The sequence below is a fragment of the Ambystoma mexicanum genome, chromosome 2p (genome assembly GCF_040938575.1).
Source record: "Ambystoma mexicanum isolate Mex_15411 chromosome 2p, UKY_AmexF1_1, whole genome shotgun sequence".
NCBI classification, from domain to species: Eukaryota; Metazoa; Chordata; class Amphibia; order Caudata; family Ambystomatidae; genus Ambystoma; species Ambystoma mexicanum.
Window position 1 is genome coordinate 105,709,797 of NC_090923.1, and position 22,184 is coordinate 105,731,980.

Sequence of the window (22,184 nt, forward strand, 5' to 3'; positions counted from 1 at the left end):
TCGTCACTTCCAGGGAGTTCTGAAGTACAGAGAAGAATCTATAACCCAAAGATGATATAGGCTTTACACCACTTCATTGAATTAAATGGGAGCAGGTCATTCCCTTTTAGAATACAAGGATCCCTTTGGGACATCCTAACCCTAACTTAGGTGACCTTGGTGCAAAGAGTCTTAAGTTAGCTTTGAACTCTTCTGGTAACCCTAATATGGCAGGTACACAGTCTCTATATTTGAACTATCCATTTTACAAGTGTACTCCTCTGTAATTCTGCATTTCATTTTAGATTTTTTTGAGAAAAATGTTTTGTGGCCAATCACTTATTGTACCTTTTAACCACTATGCTCCCCCTGCACCCCTCAGGAATGTTGCTTTGGCTGCTCTGTTACATTTACCACTATTAAAGTCAGGTGGACTTAAGGGTATCTCTGTTGCCTAGTTGTGGGATAACTACTCTCATACCATGAACAAAGGTGCAGAGAGCAAGCATCTAGCACATTGCCCTTCCCCTCGATACTAATCGCTTCTGTGGGGTCAGGGAGGCAAGGTGGGATATACAGCCACTGGTCATGACTAAGGTGTCCATGGAGAGTATAAGTCCCTTGAGTCCATAGGAGGTTGAGGGAGTTCCATGTGACCACCTATAACATTGACTACAACTTACCTAGAAAGCCTTGGAAATTGGCACGCAATACCAGATTTGGCAAGTGTATTGATAAGGTCTCTGTGAATCCACATCTCGTGTGTTGGAAAAAAATATATAAGAATGTAAGATTGTGATTAGAATCTGAGTGCACACACCACTTCCAAATAATATAAAGTAATCTGCAGCTTTATTTTTGTCAATCGCTGGAACAGACTCGAAGCACTAAAAAAAACAACCTGAAAACTAAAAGGACCGTTCTAAAGCTCTACCCAAGATCCTGCTTCTGAATTGCTGTTGTATCTACGGATTCTAGCTTTCTCAAGGATCTGAGGGATCCATGCTGTCCCCTCCTCCCTTCTTTGCCCTCCGCCCCTAAATGAGCTGGTGGGCCTTCAAGATGGCTTTGCACCAAGAAGACACGTTGCTGCTTGCCTTGGCACAAAATAGTGAGAACATTACGCTCATGATAGCAAATAAGGGCTAAAGGCATATGGTTACAATACCGAACTAGAACTCAAAGAACATTCTTCAAAGATACCTGGGATTCGGAAGAAGCCCATGCAGTCTGAATTGTCTGGCAACTGGTCTGCTGATCTGTACCACAGCAACTACTGACTTGGTGCCCAGCCCAGCATCACCTTCAGTGACTCCAAAATTGACGTACCTGGTTAGGAGCCTTCTTTTTTACTACCAGGATCGTGTATGACCCATGGGAGACGACTTCTGCTGCTGACAAGTGTTGTTGGCATTTAGAACTATCAACAAACCTTTGGCACGTACCAGTTGCTGTTCTACAACTGAGAAGTCCATCCTTTTGGCTTTACACCTCTACAATTTAACTCGATGTATTCTCTTTAGATTAAACTTTGGGCACCTTTCTAAAGTAAAACTGATTACCCTTGTTGCCTGGACACCTTGATTGATCTTGACCTCTCCTGGTGACCCTGCCACGACCTAATGACAACGATCTATAATTTACAAACTCACTTGCCTGTAAAACTGCATTTTATTTTGTTCTTGCACAGCAAGATAAAGATATATTTTGTATGAATATTCTCTTATAAAATATACTATAAAGTATTACACAGTACCTTTAACCACCCTGCTGAGAATTAACCGTAGCAGTTCACGCTAAATATCAGGTGTATGTTGGGGAATCCATATTGCCTAGTATCACAGACCCTATACAAAGAGCTGACGAAAACCCTTACAACCAGTGTACTTCCATTCAGTTAATTGAAAGGATAAAATCCCACCTCAGATTAGTGCAGCTCGATATTTCATCTACAGACCTATGGTCTGGGTTAGAGGTTTCATAAGGCCCTGAAACCTCTCTTAAAGAAGGTTGTGAACTTGGATGCTCCAGATTAGTGTTTCACTTGGTCATGTTTGACATTGGAAAGGTACCATAATGTTACATCAGTTTTTCGCCACAAAAACTGGTTTACGGGAGAAATCCACTGGGATTCTGGGCTTCATCTTTGAAAACAGGAAGAGCAAGACAACACCATGCCAAATCTAGCCGACTCCTAGGAAAGCATGTGAATCGTCACATCCCACGTAAAGAAGCTCAAGAGGGCCCAAGATAGACAGAAACACATATATAATAGAACAGCTCACTGAACACATTCTAAAAAGAAAATCAATTACTGGTTGTTACTCACCATTGTTGGGTAATTGGTAGCCAAATGACATGGGCTTTATAAAGCATTTGAAATAATGGGAAACAAATTAGCAAGTCCGTCTGCCTGAACTTTAAAAGAGAGCAAAACAATCAAATGCACTGGTTAAAAACGTGTAAGCCCCGGGAAGAAGAAACTGATGCCATTGCCTATATCACCAACGAAAAATACCCAGAAGATGTAATCGTTCCCCAGAGGGACGATGAAGGCACACCTCCCAAATATTTCCCAGTCACACAAGACGAAATGGGGCGATTTCTTCAACGTTTTCAAGATTTTGTTTCAGTAAGACCAGGCTGAATAAACATCCTCAGGCATCTAATAGGAACATTTCCTTGGGAAGGTAGTGAGACGAATAACTTATCAAATGCACAAAGCTTTAGGGGTCAGTATTCTTTATAAAAGCGTTGATAAAATGCTGAACATTTGGATTTGTAGAAAAACCTTTTAGTGAGTAGGTCTCCCCCCTAATGTATTCCAAAACCTGATGGCTTGTTATGCTTTTGCTTCGTTTTTTCAGAATCCACCCTGAGGTCTTGCCAAACCAGTCAAGCTAGGTCAGTAGAGTGCTAAGGTTTAAAGACGTGGATGGGGACAGTGGTCTAAGGCTACAATGACACACACACATATCACTCCAAGAATTTCAGTTAAACAGAGAAGTATAGAAACATAAAATCATTTATTAGGCCTTTAAAAACACTCTAAACACATGAAAACATCAGGTAAATCGTGTTGCTAAACTATTATCAAAATACATATTCGAGGGGATTGGGTCCTCCGACGTATTCCATATCTATGACAGTAATCGGAACAGATGTGCTGCGTGCTGCTTCGGAAAATCTTCGGCTCCTCCGTCGATGACGTCGATACGCCGCCCTCGAGGACCTCCTCCGACAGCCGACGTCACTGGATGTTAAAAGTAGGACGCACGACGCCCGTAGCCTCAGTTCCGTTTTTTCCGCAAACGTGTTCGCTTCGTGAATCTCGGTACGCCTCGACTCTTTGGAGTTTCTGTTGTTCATCTCTGTTCTTCGAACCTGTTTGTTTGTGACGTTATTCTTCGTGAAGATGTCTACCTCGTCTTCAACCCCGCGTCCGGACTTTAAGAAATGCGGGAACTGTGGGTCCATAATGTCGGTGATGGACTTGCATGATGCCTGCCTCTGGTGCCTCGGGGAGGCCCATGACACGGATGACAAGCAAGGCTGACGAGAGCCTTGAGAGGTTGCAGACCTCAAAAGCTGCAGCAAAGTCATTGGGCGCTGCAGTTCGAGAACCTCCGCCCTTTTGTCCTAGGGGACAGCAATGGAGGGGAGGTTCCTTTAGGTATTACTCATCCTTTGGTAAAGCGAGAGGAGATGCCAGTCAAAGGGGCCACCGTAGGAGTACCAGAGGTGGAAAACAAGGTACTCGAGGTGCCAAGGCCGCTCGGGCCGTTGCCTCTTTGCCCTCAGGCAATGCCGCAGCCACTTCAGCTCAGTGATGAGGCCATGTCCCATGGTTCGCCGGTTGGGGGAAGGCTGGCGCAGCATCTTGCAGAGTGGCGCGCCATTACTTCAGATGTGTGGGTTCTGGAGATCATAACCCACGGCTACTGTCTTCCTTTCCGGCAGAGGCCTCAAGACAATCCACAGGGGAATCTCTCTTTGAAGAGTCCGGATCCGCTCCTTGCGCGGGTAATTCAATCCCTGCTGGAGAAAGGCGCCATAGAACTGGTGCCTGTAGCGGAGAGGAACAAGGGATGGTATTCCCCTTATTTTTTGATTTCCAAGAAGGACTGGGGATTGAGACCCATCATGGACTTGCACGGTTTGAACAAACTCCTCAGGAAGGACAAGTTCAAGATGGTTACTCTCAAGTCCTCCAGGCCCTTCAACTTCAGGACTGGTTTGTGTCTCTCGACCTCAAGGACGCTTATTTTCCTGTGCCAATCCATCCAAAGCACAAGAAGTACCTGAGGTTTGCGGTTGGCGAAAAGCACTTTCAGTTTCAGGTCCTGCCGTTGGGATTGACCTCCGCCCCGAGGGTGTTCACCAAGCTCATGGTAGTGGTGGCAGCGCACCTCAGGAAAGGGGGGATTCACGTCTACCCCTACCTGGACGATTGGTTGATCAGGTCACGCTCTCCCGAGCAAATCCTGGATCATCTGTCAATCACCTGCCACTCCTTCCACAAGCTGGGCTTCTCCCTCAACTTAAAGAAGTCCCATTTGACACCAACTCAGAGGCTCCAGTACAGCGGAGCGGTGCTCGACACGTCCCTGGGGCAGTGTTTTCCTCACAGGGTGAGGGCCCATCACATTCAGCAGATGGTGCACAAGTTTCAAATTGCCCAGACTCTCGCAGCGTTCGAGTTCTTGAGACTGCTCGGCCTCATGGCATCCTGCATTCTTCTGGTGCCAGAGGCCAGGTTGCGGATGAGATCTTTGCAGTGGGCACTCAAGCTCCAGTGGTCTCAGTCCTCTGGCAGGATGTCAGACCCTGTTCAGGTGCCGCCTTCGGTCGCACAGGACCTTATGTGGTGGGCCCACGAAGGCAATCTGATGAGGGGGGCTCCATTTTGGCTGCCTTGGCCGGAGGTGACGATCGTGACGGACGCATCCCTCACGGGATGGGGAGCTCATGCCAACGAGTTGAGAGTCAGCGGTTGTTGGTCTCTGTTGGAGTCCAGACTCCATATCAATCTGTTGGAGCTGAGGGCCGTCAGGCTAGCCCTGAAGGCTTTTCTGCCGACTGTGCGAGGAAAGAATATCCTGATCCTGACGGACAACACGGCGGCCATGCACTACCTCAACAAAAGGGGGGGGGGGACAGGGTCACTTCCTCTGTGCAGGGAGGCGATGCAGCTCTGGTTCTGGGCAATCCAGCAGGAAGTTTCGATCTCGGCAGTTCATCTGGCCAGAGACGAAAACGAGACGGCGGACGCTCTGAGCAGGCAAAGCGCGATCTCTCACGAGTAGGAGACGCGTTCGTGGTGGAGTGGTCATTCCCACTGCTGTACGCGTTTCCTCCAGTCCCAGTCATCCTGCAAGTACTACGGAGGTTACGGAGTTTCGGTTCCCGGATGATCCTCATTGCTCCGGCGTGGGCCCGGAGGACGTGGTACTCGGACCTTCTCGACTTGTCCATCTGCCCTCCACGTCGTCTTCCCTACCGAGACGATCTGCTCTCATGGGAGGGGGGGGTCAGGTTCTCCATCCAGAGGTCAGGTCTCTCAACCTTCACGCTTGGTTTCTGAAAGGTTGAGGTATAAGGATTGGGACCTCCCTGAAGACGTGATGGAGGTGTTGCTTTTGGCCAGAAGGCCCGCAACAAAGTCCCTGTACCGTTGCTGTTGGAGAAAGTTCTGTGACTGGTGCAGGGTTAAGAATGTGGATCCTTTTGCATGTGACATTCCCATGGTTCTGTCTTTTTTGCTTTCTTTGGCACACAGGGGCCTTCAAGTGTGGTACCATTAAAGGTTACCTGGCGGCGCTGTCCATATTTAAGCGCTCGTCTGAAGAGTGTTCCTATTTTAAAATTCCTTTAATTTCTCAGTTTCTGAAAGGGCTCCGTCACCTTTCCATGTGCCCGGTTGGGATTTGAACCTTGTTCTCAAGTTTCTAATGGGTGCTCCGTTTGAGCCTTTGCATTCATGCCCTTTGAGACTGTTAACTCTGAAAACTGTATTTTTAGTTGCGGTCACTTCCGCTCGCAGAGTGAGTGAGTTACAGGCACTTTCAGTTAAGCCACCCTTCACTGTGTTTCATAAGGACAGGGTTGTCCTTGGTGTTCGTCCTTCTTTTCTTCCGAAGGTGGTGTCAGAATTTCATTTAGGCCAGAAGGTTGTTCTTCCGGCATTTTATCCTCCTCCACATCCTGGTAAGGAAGAGGAGAGGCTCCACAGGCTTGATCCTAGGAGAGCGTTCAGCTTTTATATTTCATGCATGTCCCGGGTCAGTGGACGAGCAGCTCTTTATTGGTTACACTGGAAAGCGTTTGGGACAGGCTGTGACGAAACAGACTTTGTCTCGCTGGATTATTTTGGCTATCTCTGATTGTTACCGCTTGGCGGTTAAGGACCCACCGGTCGGCTTACGGGCCCATTCTACCAGGGGTATGGCTGCCTCTACTGCCCTGCAGAGGGGTGTTCCTATTCGCAACATCTGTGATAAAGAATAATTCTTCCAAAAGAACATGAGTAATTTGTTCGCCTTTACGACCTGGGCTTCGGTACATACTTTTGTACGTCACTATTCCCTCGGTTCCATCCGGGGGCAGGATCTGGACTTTGGCAAGGCGGTCCTTTACTCTGCAATTTGATTGGGCATTCTAAATTTCTGTTTTCTAAATTCTTTTCCCACCTCCTTGCATTGGTACTGCTTTGGGAGTCTGTCATAGATATGGAATACGTCGGAGGACCCAATCCCCTCTAAGAGCAAGTTACTCTCTTACCTGGTAACGTTCTTTCGATGGGATGGTCCGACGACATATTCCATATCGCTCCCTCCCTACCTTCCCCGCTACAGAATTTCTTATGCGATTGCAGCTTACGTTTCCGCAAGACTTTGTGTGTCTGACTGGCAGAAGACTGGTGGCGCACGTTCTGGGGAAAAAAACTACAACTGAGGCTATGGGCGTCGTGCGTCCTACTTATAACATCCAGTGACGTCGGCCGTCGGAGGAGGTCCTCGAGGGCAGCTCATTGACGCAGGACGCATACGCCTAAGATTTTCCGAAGCAGCACAGCTGTGGTGATTACTGTCATAGATATGGAATACGTCGTCGGACCATCCCATCGAAAGAACGTTACCAGGTAAGAGAGTAACTTGTTCTATGCATGCGCTGTCCACCAGACTACCACGGATCCTAGGCATCACTTTACACCCTTGTAACCCTATGGAGGGGGGAGGCAGGAATAGGTTGTATAACCTATCTCCCCCCCCCCTTACTCTGATTCAGTATGGGGAGGGGGTTCGGAATAGAATTCCTACACACTATCCTTGAGACAGCTAATCAACAGCATAATCATAAGCAATACTTTGTTAGGTCGGATCTTTCATTTTATGCCAAATCCCCTTCACATGTGTGAAGCCAGCACCTTTTGCTGGACTTGTGGATTTATTTTCTATGTTCCATAGTGAGTGGGAAAGTTTTCCCCTACTCGCCCCTTTACTCTGGCTATGGGAGCCATTTATGTATCTCTCCATACCTTATTTCTGGAGTCCTACTTTCCTCCACCTTTGTAGACATCTTTTGCTGCACACAGCACTCTGTGCTATGTAGCTGGGAGCCCCTTGGGCTTCCCTTTGTATTTTCATTCTCCTTGTGAGAACTAATGTTTCCAAGGATAGAGGGATACTTTTGATCCTTTTTACCTTTCCTTTTGTAGGATCAGCACACACCACCTTATGTGGAGTGCTGAGGGGTTGCACTGTATCCCTTTTTCTTACTGCTCCTGTAATATTTCTGTTACAGTAACAAGCCTACCCGAATGGCTGGTGACAGTGGACGTATTCCACCGACTTTTGTTTAATTTTTAACTGCAGGCTGTGTTCACAGCCATGGTAGTGCACAAAAGGGTCACCATTGACCCAAATTGGTGGCTGTTTTCTTTTTGCGCCATTTCTTGTGTGCTTGTTCTTTCATGGTCCTCCTTCTGCCATGCTGGGGAAAGGGGGTCCAGGTTTGACTTTTGTCTTCGGGGGGAATCCTTTGTGAACCCTGCCAAGGCGCCAGGGTGTCTGTCAACACCGGAAACGAGGGAGGAGTCCGAAACGCTGCAGTTCTTTGTCTTCTGGTATGCCTGCCTCCTTGAACCAGTTCCAACTGGGAGGCTGACTGTCCTGAAAGGAATGCCACCACCCAAAGTTTGAATATAGCATGAGTGCTGATTGGCTTGTTTCCTGGATACATGGCTTTCAACCTGAGGCTGAAGACAAGTATGCCACAGGAGCTGAATCCTATGAGGAAGAAGAAGAGAAGACACCTGTAGCCGTGACCGAACGACCGGAGATGCCTGCTGAGTGACTGCTGCTGTGCTGACCCTTATTTCCTTGCAACAGAGGAGACCCGAAGAGGACCTCTCCTTCCCTTGGACTGTGGGACCAATCAGTCTTAAGAGGACCTGTATTTTGAGCCATCCCACGACGAGCGGTGACCTTCCTGGGTTGCAAACCACCAATACCTTGGGACATGGAGCCTGAGTGTTGTGCATCGTCTTCCGAGGAACAAATCTTCCTGAAACTTTGGTGGACTCCTGCCAGACCTGCAGAAGCAAGATTCACTCCTCGAAGACCCCTCATCAGGGTGCTGGACTGTGGAAAGCGAGGCAAATCGTTCAGCCGAGAACCACTCTTCATCTGGTGTTTTTAAAAGGTCATCAAAATACAATGGCGCGAGAAGCAACAAAGAATCCTTTGCTGGGAGCCTTTGCACTTATCTGCTGCTGCAGAATCCCTTCCATTCTTTCATCTGAACACCAAGAATCCATTGACTGGGTGCTGTAGCTGCTGCATCGTAAGGGTGTCCGCCTGCATCATCTTCACTGCGGAGGTACTGCGAGACTCGAGATAATACTTGAGTCGTTCTGTCGCTCCTGTGTGGCTGGGGGGATAGGTTGTGTGTTGGGAGTTTGCCCATTCACGTTCCCCCAGGCCTAATACTGAAATGCATTCAGGAAGCCTTCTCCAAAGTTCCTGAACCCTTTTACCCACAAAAAAACGTTACTTGCTACTGAAGATTTCCACAGGAACTCTTGACTTTCTACACTTCCAGATTCTCAAAAACTACATAACTAGATAGGGATGGACAACTAAAGCAATAGTCTCTGTAAAAGGATTGTAAAGTAACTTACCTTGTGTTGGTGTTGTTCCGGTCCATAAGGATCTGAAACAAAGTATTACAAAGTTTTTACTCACCTTTGAATTGTATACTGCCATTCAGAAAGATGATTACCAAGTTCCTACTTAGCATTGCATTGTGTCTACTGTTGTGAAAAGTATTACAAAGTTTACTACAAAGTGGTTTTTACTTACTTGAACCGCATACTGCCATTATGTAAGTCTTTTACGCTGTGGTTTACTTACCAGAAGTATTGTATTATTTTTACATTGTGTTTGCTAATTGTGATAGTACTTACATTACTGAAGAATTGTTCTTTGCATCTGTGTATATATAATAAACCAGTATTCTTAAGCAACTCTGAGTATATGTGTTTCTTTGAACCGTATGTATGCTACAAGTTCTTTGTACCATTCTATAGCCCTCTCTCCCTCCAAAATAAGCCTGGCTGCTCTGCAATTGCTGCCCCTATCTTCTGTATTGCCAATTGGAGAGTCTTTTAAAGTCCCAAAAGATGGACTTTAGAACAACTCCCTAACACTTGAATAACTGAGTGGTAAGGAAAGTGAAGAGTTAGAAAACCGGTTGATATAAATCCAGGAGACACAGAGAAAAATGTATTAAAACGCATATGAGCAATCCTAGAATTGGATCCCTATCCTTAGTAAGCACAGCCCTGATATGAAATGGGGCCTATTGCCCAAAAGCCACCAGTTCCACAAGTTAAACTGTTCAGGTAGGTTTACTATTGGATTTGAGCAATGGCAGTGGTTGCTTCTAAGAGTTAGAGAAAACAGGAAAAGTTCAGGTAAGTGTCTCTGTTAGGGAGTTTTAGTAACGTCCACCGGTGGTAAGGCTGAATAAGACTCACTCTTAGGTGTACAGGGCTCCAATTCTTAGGTCTAGCCTGGGTACTTCAACCTGGAAAAACACGGTCGGGTCGTCCACCCCAACGTAGGTCAGGAGGCGCAAACAGCAACACATCTGCCTAGGTAAGTACCCAGGAGTCAGACACTACCTTCTATGATGAAGAACGACAATGTCACCGGCAGGTGCCCACGGTACTACAGCAGCTCCGTTCGGGTCTCTGGCCTTGGCGGTTAGAGGGGAAACCTTTGGAGGGAGCAGATGACTCGGTCACAGGGATGCTCAGCAGACGAACTTTGCTGCACTTGGTTCTGGAGGCTCGACACAGGCTTTGGAGCAGCAACGGTTGTCACCCGGTAGACTTTCTTCCTTCTCTCGGCGCCCGACTCTTCTGAGGGGACTTCAGCAATTGGAATTGAGTCTCTGCAGGCCCACACAGATGCCCAGAAGTCTGCAGCCAGAACGATTCTTGACTAGACGCTGTACCCGTAGCAGTGCCAGAGGCCCCAGGGTGTTTGGGTTTTGCAGGCCTGGAAGGTTGCAGCACTTTGTGGGATGGCTCAAAATTCAGATGGTCTCGTGACTGGCTTGGCCCACCAGTCCAAGGGAGAAAGTCATCCAGTCTGGATCTTTCCTGTCACTCAGAAGATAGGACCAGAGCAGCAGCTGTTATTGGCTTGGCTGTCGCTGGAGGTAGTTGCAGACAACCGATTTTTTTTTTTTCCTTCTTCTTATTCGGAATGGATCTTTCTGTGGTCGACTCTGGCTTCAGCATCAAGACCCTCGCCTTTTATGCAGGGGCCCAGCCAATCAGCATGCATGCAACATTCAAACTTCGGGTGGTGGCTGTCCCCAGTGGACAGGCAGGCACAAAGTCAGAAATGGATCTAACTAGACCTGAATAGTTTTGGTGTCCTCCAAGACACACTGGTGCCTCTGGGTGGGATTCTCAATCGGGGCCTGTCAAAGACAACAGAGTGAGCAGAATTTCCCCCTACCCAGGTCAGCAGATGTAGGCTCAAGAAAGGGCAAACCATCTTGAGTTGGCGAAAAAAGAAGACTGGCACCATTTTAGGTCAATGGTAACACATGTGTCCCTTACAGCCTGCGTGTAAAATTCACAAGTCGGTAGAAAATATCCACTGCCACTAGACTTGCCACTGTAACTAGAAAGTTATAGGAGAAGTGGGAAAAGAGGTGCATTGTGTCCCCTGAGCACGCCACATAAGGTAGGGTGGTCTGATTCCACATTTTAAAAGTCAGGTAGGATAATAAAAAAAAGTGCCCTATCCTAGTAACAGTATGTTATCACATGAGTATAAAAGAAACCCAAAGAGGGAAGCTCAAGGAGCTGCCAGCAACACTGCACAGAAGATGCTGTGTGCTGCTATAGTAAAATACAGATGCCTCAAAAAGATGGAGGAAAGCAGACTCCATCAAAGATAACCAAAAAGGGTTTCCAGAGCCACAGAAAAAGAATGAGTGGTTGAGGAAAAAGGTTACCACTCACTCAGGAGAGGCAGATAAAACCCCCAAACTCCAGCTAAAGTGCTTGGGGGCTCACTAAGTGGGGAGAATTACACACAAGGTGAGAATTCTACCCAACGGTTTCTTCCAGTCCCACCATGCTAATGAACACCCTAGGGGGGGATCCTTGGCCAGACCACCACTGATCCTAGTCGGGCGAGAGATGGGGACAGCACTTTACGTCCTTGTATCCCTATGGAGGAGGAGGCAGGAATAGGTTGTATGCCTTACCCTCCTCACCCCGATTCTTTCATGGACTACTTCAGGGATTCCTAGATCCACTGGGCCCTCTTGCTTTTGTGATGAGTCCAGTTGAGTGAGGTCTAGGGGCCGCGGTGCAGAGGTCGATTTCAGCATCTGGACGGTGTCTGGCTAGAACGCAGTTCAGGCTCTGGTGATACGGATCTGGATAGAGAGATGTAGACTTCTACAGGAAAGGCAACCTCAGAAGACCTCCAGGGCACGAAGAAAGCAAGATTCAGCAGACGTCACTATGATCACTTATCGACATGCAATCTTTGGTTGGCTAACAAAGGAGCAGGCACTGCATGACTACTTAGACTGAAAATGCAGGAGCACGTCAATTGTATCACAAGTTGAAGTTCCAAGGATGGACTTGGAGAAGGGACGGCTGCAACGAGGTACCTAGGAGAGAGCTGGTCAGTCCACTGGGTGGTCCAGGAACAGTTCCGAAGGCCCTACAGGCACGGATAATTGTAACCACAAATTTACAAAAGAAAAATGTAGAAGGATACTAAGTATCCTAACCGCACCTCACTTTAAGGTGATATGTGCAGCTTTAAAAATATAGCACTGATTGTCTTAGTTTCCAATAGGAATGAGCCAAAAGCAAGCGACCTAAAGCTGGGGGTTTTACTTACCTCCAAACAGACAGGTGAGCAAGCAAACAATAGCAACAATCAGGGTGTCCCCTATAAATCTATGGGATGAAAGCAGCAAAAGGAACATCTTTCCTAACACTTAAACCTCAATAAAAGTAGAATAAGCAATTTGAGTCAAGGCACACATGCCATGGTGCCACCCAGTAACCATCACTGAAAGTTCACCCCATAGTTCAGAGCCACATGAGCAATGCATTGTGGTTTGCAAATGAGCCCAAATGTAAGCCTTTAGCTCTCAAAAAAAGTGTCTTTGTCTTAAGGCCAGTGCTATTTTATACATAACTTCTTCAACCAAAGACAGACAGTTCTTAAGGCTGCAGACAACTGCAAACCGGATCCACAATTTCCTGAAGTGAACGGCTTGCATTTGGCTTAATTTGAATACCCACAATGCTTTGCTCATGTGGCTCTGAACTTAGGTGAACTTCAGTGATGGCTACTGGATGGTGCTGTAATATGTATGACTTGGCTCAAATGGCTTGTTCTACATATCGGGTGAAAGGGTTCTTTTCCAACCCTTCTTTAAACCCACCATAACTGTGCTGTTTTTTTAGACTTCAGGAATGTTAATGTTTATTTTGAGTTTAATGACTACCACTACAGTTAAATGATCGATTAGGACATTACACATATATGACTAATCCAGATCTTACAAGAGGCACTGTTGTGCAGGTGCCGTTATTGTCTAGGGACAAGGAAAAGACTGCCCTTGCCACCCCTCAATGCCTATTCCAGTTCATAGTACTACGGTTTGGATTTCAAGAGTTTTTTGGGAAAGAGGGGGGCCGCAACCTTCAAAGTCTAGATTGAATGTCTCTAACATCATAACGCCTATCTAGATTATGTATGTATTCAGTTTTACGCGGGATGATCGCATGAAACATCAAAACCTACCCTGTAACAGACTCTGGTGCAGTGTTTACCGCCCAAACTTTGTAGTGTACATGTCACTGTCATCAGTATAGTACCAGGGATACAATGTCAGAAATGGGCTAATAAAACATTAGGTCTCCCAAGTACAGGCCATACGAGATTTCCCACTGCTGGATCAAAACAAATCTGATCTTTTTGAGGTGTATTTGTACAGTTATCCACTAGAGCCAGTCTCTTGATAGACTTGCTTTCTGACGAAAAGCCCAAACCAGGACGATGGAATGAAGCTAATGTAAATGCTTTTCAAAACAAGAAGAATGCATTGTGTCGTCCACCCTCGCTAATAAGATTTCATGCAGCTCTTTACCCTCTAACCCGATGCATCAATCCACTGTCGATCAAGAACCTATGACCATAAAGTGGGCAGTTGTGGTCCTCTAAGAAGAGTTTGTTGAAGTGCATGGGGTTATTTCCAAAGATTGTTTTATAGATTCGGGTGACAATTTAGGGGAAATCGTCACGGCTACTAAATTAGACTGGCAACCATGTTTGAAACTAGAAAAAGCTGTACTTGAAATGTCAGCTATTCAGATGATATCAATTAACCGTTCCTCACAAGAGTGACATGCTTTTATGTTTGTGCATCATTTTCATAAATAGGCTAGCATGTAATTCTATAATAAACATGCATGTATCTGGTGTAGCGACATAAGTAAACAAATGTGTGATATTTCTCTATTTAATTGGATCAAAAAACATACGCCATGCTTTTTCCTTTCTCTGCTTTCATAGCTTGACCAAAGATATGACTGGAAAGGATGACAACTACCGAGGCCCTGCTGTGAGAGCACTCTGTAAAATAACTGATGTAAGTCATGACTGCCTTTTGGTTGGTGAAGCCGCTTAATGTATTTTTTGTATTTGTTCTTGGAAGACTCATAATTTATTTTTCATTTTTTTTTTTTTCATACAGAGCACCATGCTGCAGGCAATTGAGCGGTACATGAAGCAAGCCATTGTAGATAAAGTACCTAGTGTCTCAAGCTCTGCTTTGGTTTCTTCCTTGGTAAGCGTGCGCCCGTGCATTAATGTATAGGAAGTAAATGAAGGTTAAGTAGGCCTTTTAGAATCTTCGTTCAAGCGAAATCTGTCCTGCTTACTTAATAACTTCTCCAGTACCGCTTATTCAATTTACCTTTACTTTTACAAAAAACATTAAGGATACAAATTAATTGTTTCCATAATTTGCTGTAATTAAAGGAAGAATTAATTTGTATATGTCCGTGGCACTCTACATCTCATAATGAGGGGTGTTGTCATTTTCTTTCATGTGTACATTTAAGAAAAAACCCACAGAATGGCAAATTAAAACTTTATCTATACAAGAGAAATTAAATGGATCCAAGATGTATGAGTTAATCCATATTTAATTACTCACACTGACATTAGAGTATGGACTCCTAACATTTGAAGCTTGACATACTGCAGGGAGAGCTGTGTTCAGTAAAGGGATTTGTTTATCCTGAAGGAATCAGGATTTCTGTGTTGACTATGGAACTATTGATCCCCGTTTTGTGCATTGCTCTTGCATTAGGGAAATGCAATCTTAGTTCAGCTTTTACTTGAATAGGTGAAAATGTTTAAGCCAACCGGGAGCTATATTTATGCTCCCAGCTTTGTTTTGCAAAACACATACAGGGTGCCACCAACATTATCACTTTGTGCTGTTGGCTCCCTGCATGTTATATTAAATGTTCACAAGTTGAAGGGAAAAGTAAAAAGTAAAATTGAGGAAAATTCTCTTCTTCGCCTCCATTTCGTCTTTCTCATGAAAAAGTGCACTCTGCCTTCAAATTACACTTTGCAGGCAGCGTTTACTAATGGAATCCGCCTGGTTTTGAACTGGTGCAAAACCAATGTGGAAACACTCCAGAAAGGTCAGATTGTTTATTTAGCACTAATAGATCTGGTGCAAGCGTTTGACCGAGTATGCAGAGAAAGGCTATGGAAAAAACTGCAAAATAACAACTGCCCAGAAGCAATTACAGGGCCAATACAAGCATTGTATCATAACACCACAATGCGAGTAAGACTGAACAAAGCAGGGGAGCTATCCGAAGAGATAAAAACGGCCTGCGGCGTGAAGCAGGGTTGCCCGTTGGCCCCTGCTTTATATAATGCTTATATTGCAGACTTTGCAGATACTGAGAAAGAGCTGAGAATCTTTGCCCCAACAGTAGGCGGTGTAAAGGTCTCTAGAATCATCTATGCTGATGATATTATTTTGCTTGACAGGACACCGGTGGGCCTTCAAAGGCAAATAAACAACTTGACAAACTACTTGGAGAGAAACAATCTAGAAATAAACAAAACAAAAACCAAAATTTTAGTCTTTGGAGAAAACAAAAAACAAGGAAATAAGCAGAGATGGACTGCGAATGGTACTAGAAAAAGTTGAGGTGTTTAAATACCTAGGCGTGACGCTAAGCACCAGAGCTCTGGAACAACAAGTGCAGGAAGTCCTTTTTTCAAAAGTACAAATGTTTACACCGCAGGCAAAAGCCATTGATAACAAATATGGCCGATTCTCTCTAATTCCAGTGATTGATTTTTACAAATCGAAGGTCAACAAGCTTACTATATGGAATCGATGCCCTGTCACAACTCCCAGAACATATTTGGGTTAAAATAGAGAGCTATTTTTGGAGGAATATTCTTGGCCTATCAAAAACCACATCTATAACACTAATCCGGAGAGAACTGTGTTTATCATCATTAATGGCAATGGCGGCGAGAAATAGGCTGATGCTTTTCAGGAAAACGCTCACTGAACCAAAAACAAAGATAAGGCAAATGATCAAGGCAAAAATGGAGAGTGGAAAGAACGTCGTTATGAGTAAATGGGCAACAAAAAATAAGCAGATGCTGATAGACATAAATATTTCAATCAAAGAATTATCTACAAACCCAAACAAAGCCACTAAGAAATTGCTGGAAACTGACTGGATTGCGACCTTGGATCTGGCAGAGTAGAACAAGACTATAAGAGACCTTCCAACCATCCCTTCAATAGTGAACACTGTAATAAACATTTTGGCTAAATTCCCAGATAAAAAACTAATCAGATTATTCCTGAGTTTCAGACTGAATCAAATTCTGACAAATTAAGTAAAAGCAAGAAGGAACCAATCAGTTACAAATAACTGCCGGTTTTGTGCAGGAAATAACATAATTGAAACTTCGCGCCATTTGCTATTGGCTTGCCCAGGCACCAACTTATAAAGAGAACAACACCTGTCAAAAATGTTGGCAAGCAGAGACTCTTACAACTCAGAGACATGGTGGAATACATTGGCAAGTGGGTCGAACACAAGATGGGCAATAGGGGTAGCTCTTTTTCCGTTCCCTAATGTTAGATAAACACGATGAACAATGAACAATTGTGAATAAATGAGCTCAAAGATGGAAAGAACATAAGGAACATATGGAATTGGTTAAAAACCTTTTTTGTAAAAATTGTAATACAATTAAATAAATTATTTTTTTTTTTTTTTAAAAAACCAATGTGGATTTCTTAGGAAATTATTAGTTGGACACTGGCATGATAATCTCATGCAGGCATACGACGAGCTACACTGGCAAGACGGGGGGAGGTCAGTACAGCAGAGATCTTATCTCTCCGCCATGTCCATCCTTCACTTCATCACTGCTTTAAAATAGGGCAGAGTGTAAATGGAGGAAAACAAGCATTATGCCTCCCTTTCATTCCTCCATATAACGCATCAGCCCATAGAAAAACAGACCCTCTCTCTTTGCTATGATAAGAGTGTTATTGTACATCCTCAACTAACAATCTCGTCTCTGTGCTGTACTGTGTACCATTGACGTTTTTGTACCAAGTTGGTGTAAATCTCTAAAGGGCCTAACCCACAAATGTCTGCAGACCTATCCGTCTAGCAGGTGTCATGTTATCTACATCACAAGCACATCCAGATATTTTGGCTTTTGCTGGCCTCCAAATTGTGGTCATGAGCCTTTCTTAAATCGTCAACATTGCTCATTCGCTCTGCACTGTTTTGACGTAGTTCACATTTACAACTTCCTTTTAATATTGTATTGAATTGTTTGACCTCTAGAATGTGTTTCTGCCTTTGGTAGGGATGTATTATTCTTAAAAATATGATGACTTAACTGGGGCTTTATGAACCAGACACTGAGCAAGGTGGGGGTGGGATCAAACCTTTTGAGGATGGTCCAGGAGAACTACTTGACTCCCCAAGTTAGGGTCAAAGTGGATGGGGGTTTGACAGGCCCGTTTCTAATTAGACACGGAACCAATCAGGGTTGACCGCTTTCTCCCCTACTTTTTGTGCTAGAAATGGAGCCAATCGCGCTGCGAATGAGGGGGAAGCAGGTAGGTGCAGGGGGTTAGCTGGGTGAACTCGCATCACAAAATCAGCCTATTCGCCAACAATGTGGTGCTTATGGTCACCTGGCAGGAAACGTTGCTCCTGGCGATAATGGACGAGATACAGTCCTTCTCAGAGGTATCTGTTTCAAGGTGAACTACTCAAAGTCCAAGATTTTAACTCTGTCAGTGGCGAAGGAAGAAAGGGAGCTATTGGCGGGTAATATACCATTTAGATGGGGGGGGGTCTTGGATATCTTGAAGTGAATATGATGGCAACCATAAGTAAGATAGTTGGGGCTAACTACATTCCACTGGTATGGCAAATTAAAGCCAAACTTGCACAATAGAGGGGACTATACATGTCATGACTGGGAAGGATAGCCATTGTGATGATGAACATCCTTCACCGGTTACTATATCTTTTTCAGGCAATTCCCTTGCCGATCCCAGGGAAGATGATGATGGGGGATCCAGGAGGATATAATGACTTCATATGGAATGGGAAGAAACCCTGGATAGGGAGGAAAATCTTATTCACAGGTTATGGGGACGGGGTGGGCTGCCCTAACGTGGTGAAGTATTTTCAGGCAGCACAGTTGAGAGCCTTATAGAGTGGGGGAGGCAGGGCAACAAGAAACACTGGGTCATCATGGAGCAGGCAGTAGCAGGAGAATATCCCTGGAAAATGCCTTGAATGAGGAAAGAGGACCAGTTGGGAGGGCTTAGGGAGAATCCGATCACGAAAAATACACTGATTATTGGATCGGTTGAACAAGAGGTTCCAGTTAGATGCGTGGCTGTCTCCACGGACCCCCATCTTTAGGAATGGACTACAATAGGTTTAAAAAGTGGATAGCGGGAGGGGTGAGGGAGATGAGGGATCTTTATGAAGTGGCTTGTCTCAAATCCTTCAAAGAATGTTGCAGGGAGTACGGGCTGGGAAAGGACGAATCCTACGCTTACCAGCAGGTTAAGCACTGCATGGGAAGCCCAGCGAAGATGGAAGGGGCCACGAGGAGTTTGACAGAGTGGGAAAAGTAACTATCCTTCAGTGAAAATAATAGTGGCTTAATCTCGGCCGTCTATAGGATCCTCTCAGATGAGGAGGGGCAAGGACACATGGAAGTGAAGAATAAATGGGAGGCGGGCCTGGGGAAAGCAATTACGGATAGTGAATGGAAGCAGGCTCTTGGAGGATGGTACGGCTATACACTTCGGTACACGGGCAGCAGTACAAGTTGCTTCATAGGTGGCATTACACTCCGGAGAAGCTCCATAAGATGTAAACTTCACACTTTTCATTGTGTTGGTGGGACTGCGAGTGGAGGGAACAACAGAACATATCTGGTGGGGATGCCGCAGCTCAAGCACTTTTGTCAAGAGGTGAAATCAAAGGTGGGCGGGGTGCTAGTGTTTGACCTAGAGTTGGATGGGGCTCTGGTGATCTGGAAGATTTCAAAAGAAGGGGACAGTCGGGTGGGAGGGCGTGCAGGAATACTGTGTGCGAACCTGTTAATGAGTGCTAGACGCTGAATAGTGAAAAGATGGAAGCAAAAAGACCCACCATCTATCGGGTAACTGAGGCTGGGAAAATAGAGGTGCTAGCTTTCAAAACATTTTCTCCTAGCAAACTTGTGTAGCCTAAGTTCAGTTAGTGCATTTGAAATATAGGGCAGCATATCCATATAGTCATAATTCCATCCGTTTTAATGTATACTTTCTAGCAATGTCATCACTTATTCCCACACTGGTTTCCAACTTTGTTCCCCCACCTTTGAATCCTGGCATTATGGCCTCATCAGGGATGTGAATCCTAAATGTATCCCTTGGGAGAGCCATACGACTCTCAGTATTAGGATTTCCTAAAGACATCTGTTTCTTGTGCAAATCTCCTCAGAAGGCTCGCTATGGGTTAGGCTGGTTGTGGCAATTCTTTAGAATTACATTAGGGTACAGCCTGCTTCTAGCGAAAAGGTACAAGTTTGTAAATCTAGTAGCACATAATTGGTTAACTTTGCCCCATCAGTGAGTTGATTGGATAAAAAGATGTTTCCATTTAAGGTCCTGGCTGCTGCCTTTCTGCCTCAGTGAGTTCAAATTGTCGGAGCAGGATACAACCTGGTGTCTGGATTCCACCTTGAATACGTAGCTTGCAAAAGAGCTTGGGAGGATGTACATGAAAGATTGGATATATTGTCACTGCAAAGAAACAAGAGGATGACCGCTACCAACTATCCACATCCAGAATGTAATCCTGAAACAATGGGCTTGTAAGAATAAACCATCCACTCCAGACACTCACTTCTCCTACCACTAGGATCACTCTCTACTTTACACCAACACACAATCGAGCGCAGCTATACCACTCGATCAATTTCGGCCTAGTTGCTCGCATACGAACAATACTCTATATACATCTCAACATCCTGCTAGAACGCAGCTATACCGCACAAAGAAATCGGCCTAGCTGCACACTTATACGTCCTACACAGGCCTAATGCTGCCAGAATGCAGTCTCTGAAACCAACCACCTGACTGCACACATTCAACTGATCTCTCACTACCACCGCAGCTAATATTAGGATGCAGCTACCATCAGGCAATTCACACTAGCTGCACACCTACTGAGTGCACCCAAGCAACCTATACCACCCTACTCTCTGACTGACCTGGACTACGGTGCCCTAGGGTGTTCAATCCACAAGCGCACTGAGATCATACCAATGATATATAGAGCGCTATATAAATGCCAAATAACAATAACAATACAATGGGACTACGCAGTCTGGGCCACTGTCGGTGTGGAAGAAATTACGGCAATTGTACGAGGCACCATGGGGGGGGGGTTCGGTAAAGTTTGGTCACCCTTTCTTAACTCTGCACTTAAAGACTATGCACGCTTATATATCCCGAAGAGACTGCATATACTTGGTATACTGCCAGAGGATGAAGACTAAGTCTTGGTGGGTGGGAGGGGGACATGTGGAAACTGGAGCCCCTAGACTAGAGCGGAGTAGTAGATGGGAGATGGGGAGGGAAGCAGTTATCATTGAAATTATCGATTGGTGATAAGTCCATTTGTGATACGGTATGCAAATTCTATGTTGGTGAAATTGTGTATGCAAATGTGCTAATAAAGATTTGGTGGAACAAAAAATATGACTTATCTAAAATATGCTTGTTAAATTAAAACCATGACTTTGTTAGGATTTCAGTGTCTCATGGTTTTGCTGCCACTACGCAACTCAAAACATAGATTTCTTCAGCATCTTATTGGAGTAGTCTGAAGATGGTGCACACTAACGCTTACTCCTGCTTTTTGTCCTACAGCACCTGCTGAAAACCAGCTTTGATGTTGTGAAGCGCTGGGTTAATGAAGCGCAAGAAGCTGGGTCAAGTGACAATATGATGGTGCAGGTGAGTTGATTACAAAGCTCTGAAGCACAACGTTTTGTCTTAATCATTGGAATAATTTCTACTGATTTCATACCACCTGTAGCAGGGGATTATTCACCTGGATGTATTCATCCATCATCCTGTTTGCTGCATTCATGTATTGCATATGAATTTGAGACTGCAGCTCGTGTGCTGCGTTCCCAGATTCAGATTCAAAACCTAAAGCTGAAGGAGGCTATTCTGAGTCCTTGTTATTGGGTTGAAAACAAATCATATGAGCTACTCCTAGACTTGTTACTTTGAACACTCAGTAATGAAGGATAAGCCTACAAATATTGCTAGCCCATTATCTTTATATTGTTAATTTATCTATTGGATGTTTACCATAACCAAGTAAAAGATAGTTGATCAAATTGAACAAGAAGGCTGAAAGCTGCAGTGCTTTCACTGCTGACGGGAGGTTAAATAGCATTAATTGCTTGCTCTGGCATATTCTAATCCTCAACTGTATTACATGTGACCCAAAGACCTGCATCCTGAAGTATTTTATGAAGGCAAATTGACAAAGCATCTAAAGATGCGAAAGAGTACGATTGACTTGTTGTATATTACCTCGATTGACACCGGAATTCAAATTGGGACTTCATGAGTATTTATGAACAAAACATTAATCAGTTATCAGATTACACCTGCAGCAAGTGACAGTGCACTTGATGAAGTTCGGGGTGCCTTTCTCTGTTAAAATTGAGACATACATGAAACTCCATTAAAAACTAATTTTATCTCCAGAGACCAACATTGTAATCATTCATCCATCTGGACATTGATGGATTTTGTAGCCTTCACACTACTTCCACTGTAAGAACCGATTCTGTACTTTGAGATCTGTGAGTAATTAAAGGGCAGAGAGAATATGTATTGTCGCCCTCTCTTTAATTGCATACTGCAAACCAATGACTATATTTAATTGGATAATTATCCATTTTCAAATAAGATAAGCAATTCAACATCTTGACAAACATATGCGACATTCAGGTTTCCTGCGTGCACCAAATCATAGC

The 22,184-nt window shown here is 44.7% G+C and overlaps 1 protein-coding gene across 1 annotated transcript in view; it reads left to right on the forward strand.

The window, feature by feature from the left end:
- The window catches only part of COPG1 (COPI coat complex subunit gamma 1), a 569,339-nt gene that overhangs the window by 88,687 nt on the left and 458,468 nt on the right, over positions 1–22,184 (forward strand). The window contains exons 6-8 of the mRNA XM_069643344.1: positions 14,109–14,184; positions 14,290–14,382; positions 21,058–21,144. Of these exons, the coding sequence (XP_069499445.1) occupies positions 14,109–14,184; positions 14,290–14,382; positions 21,058–21,144 (256 nt within the window). The remainder of the gene's footprint in view (positions 1–14,108; positions 14,185–14,289; positions 14,383–21,057; positions 21,145–22,184) is intronic.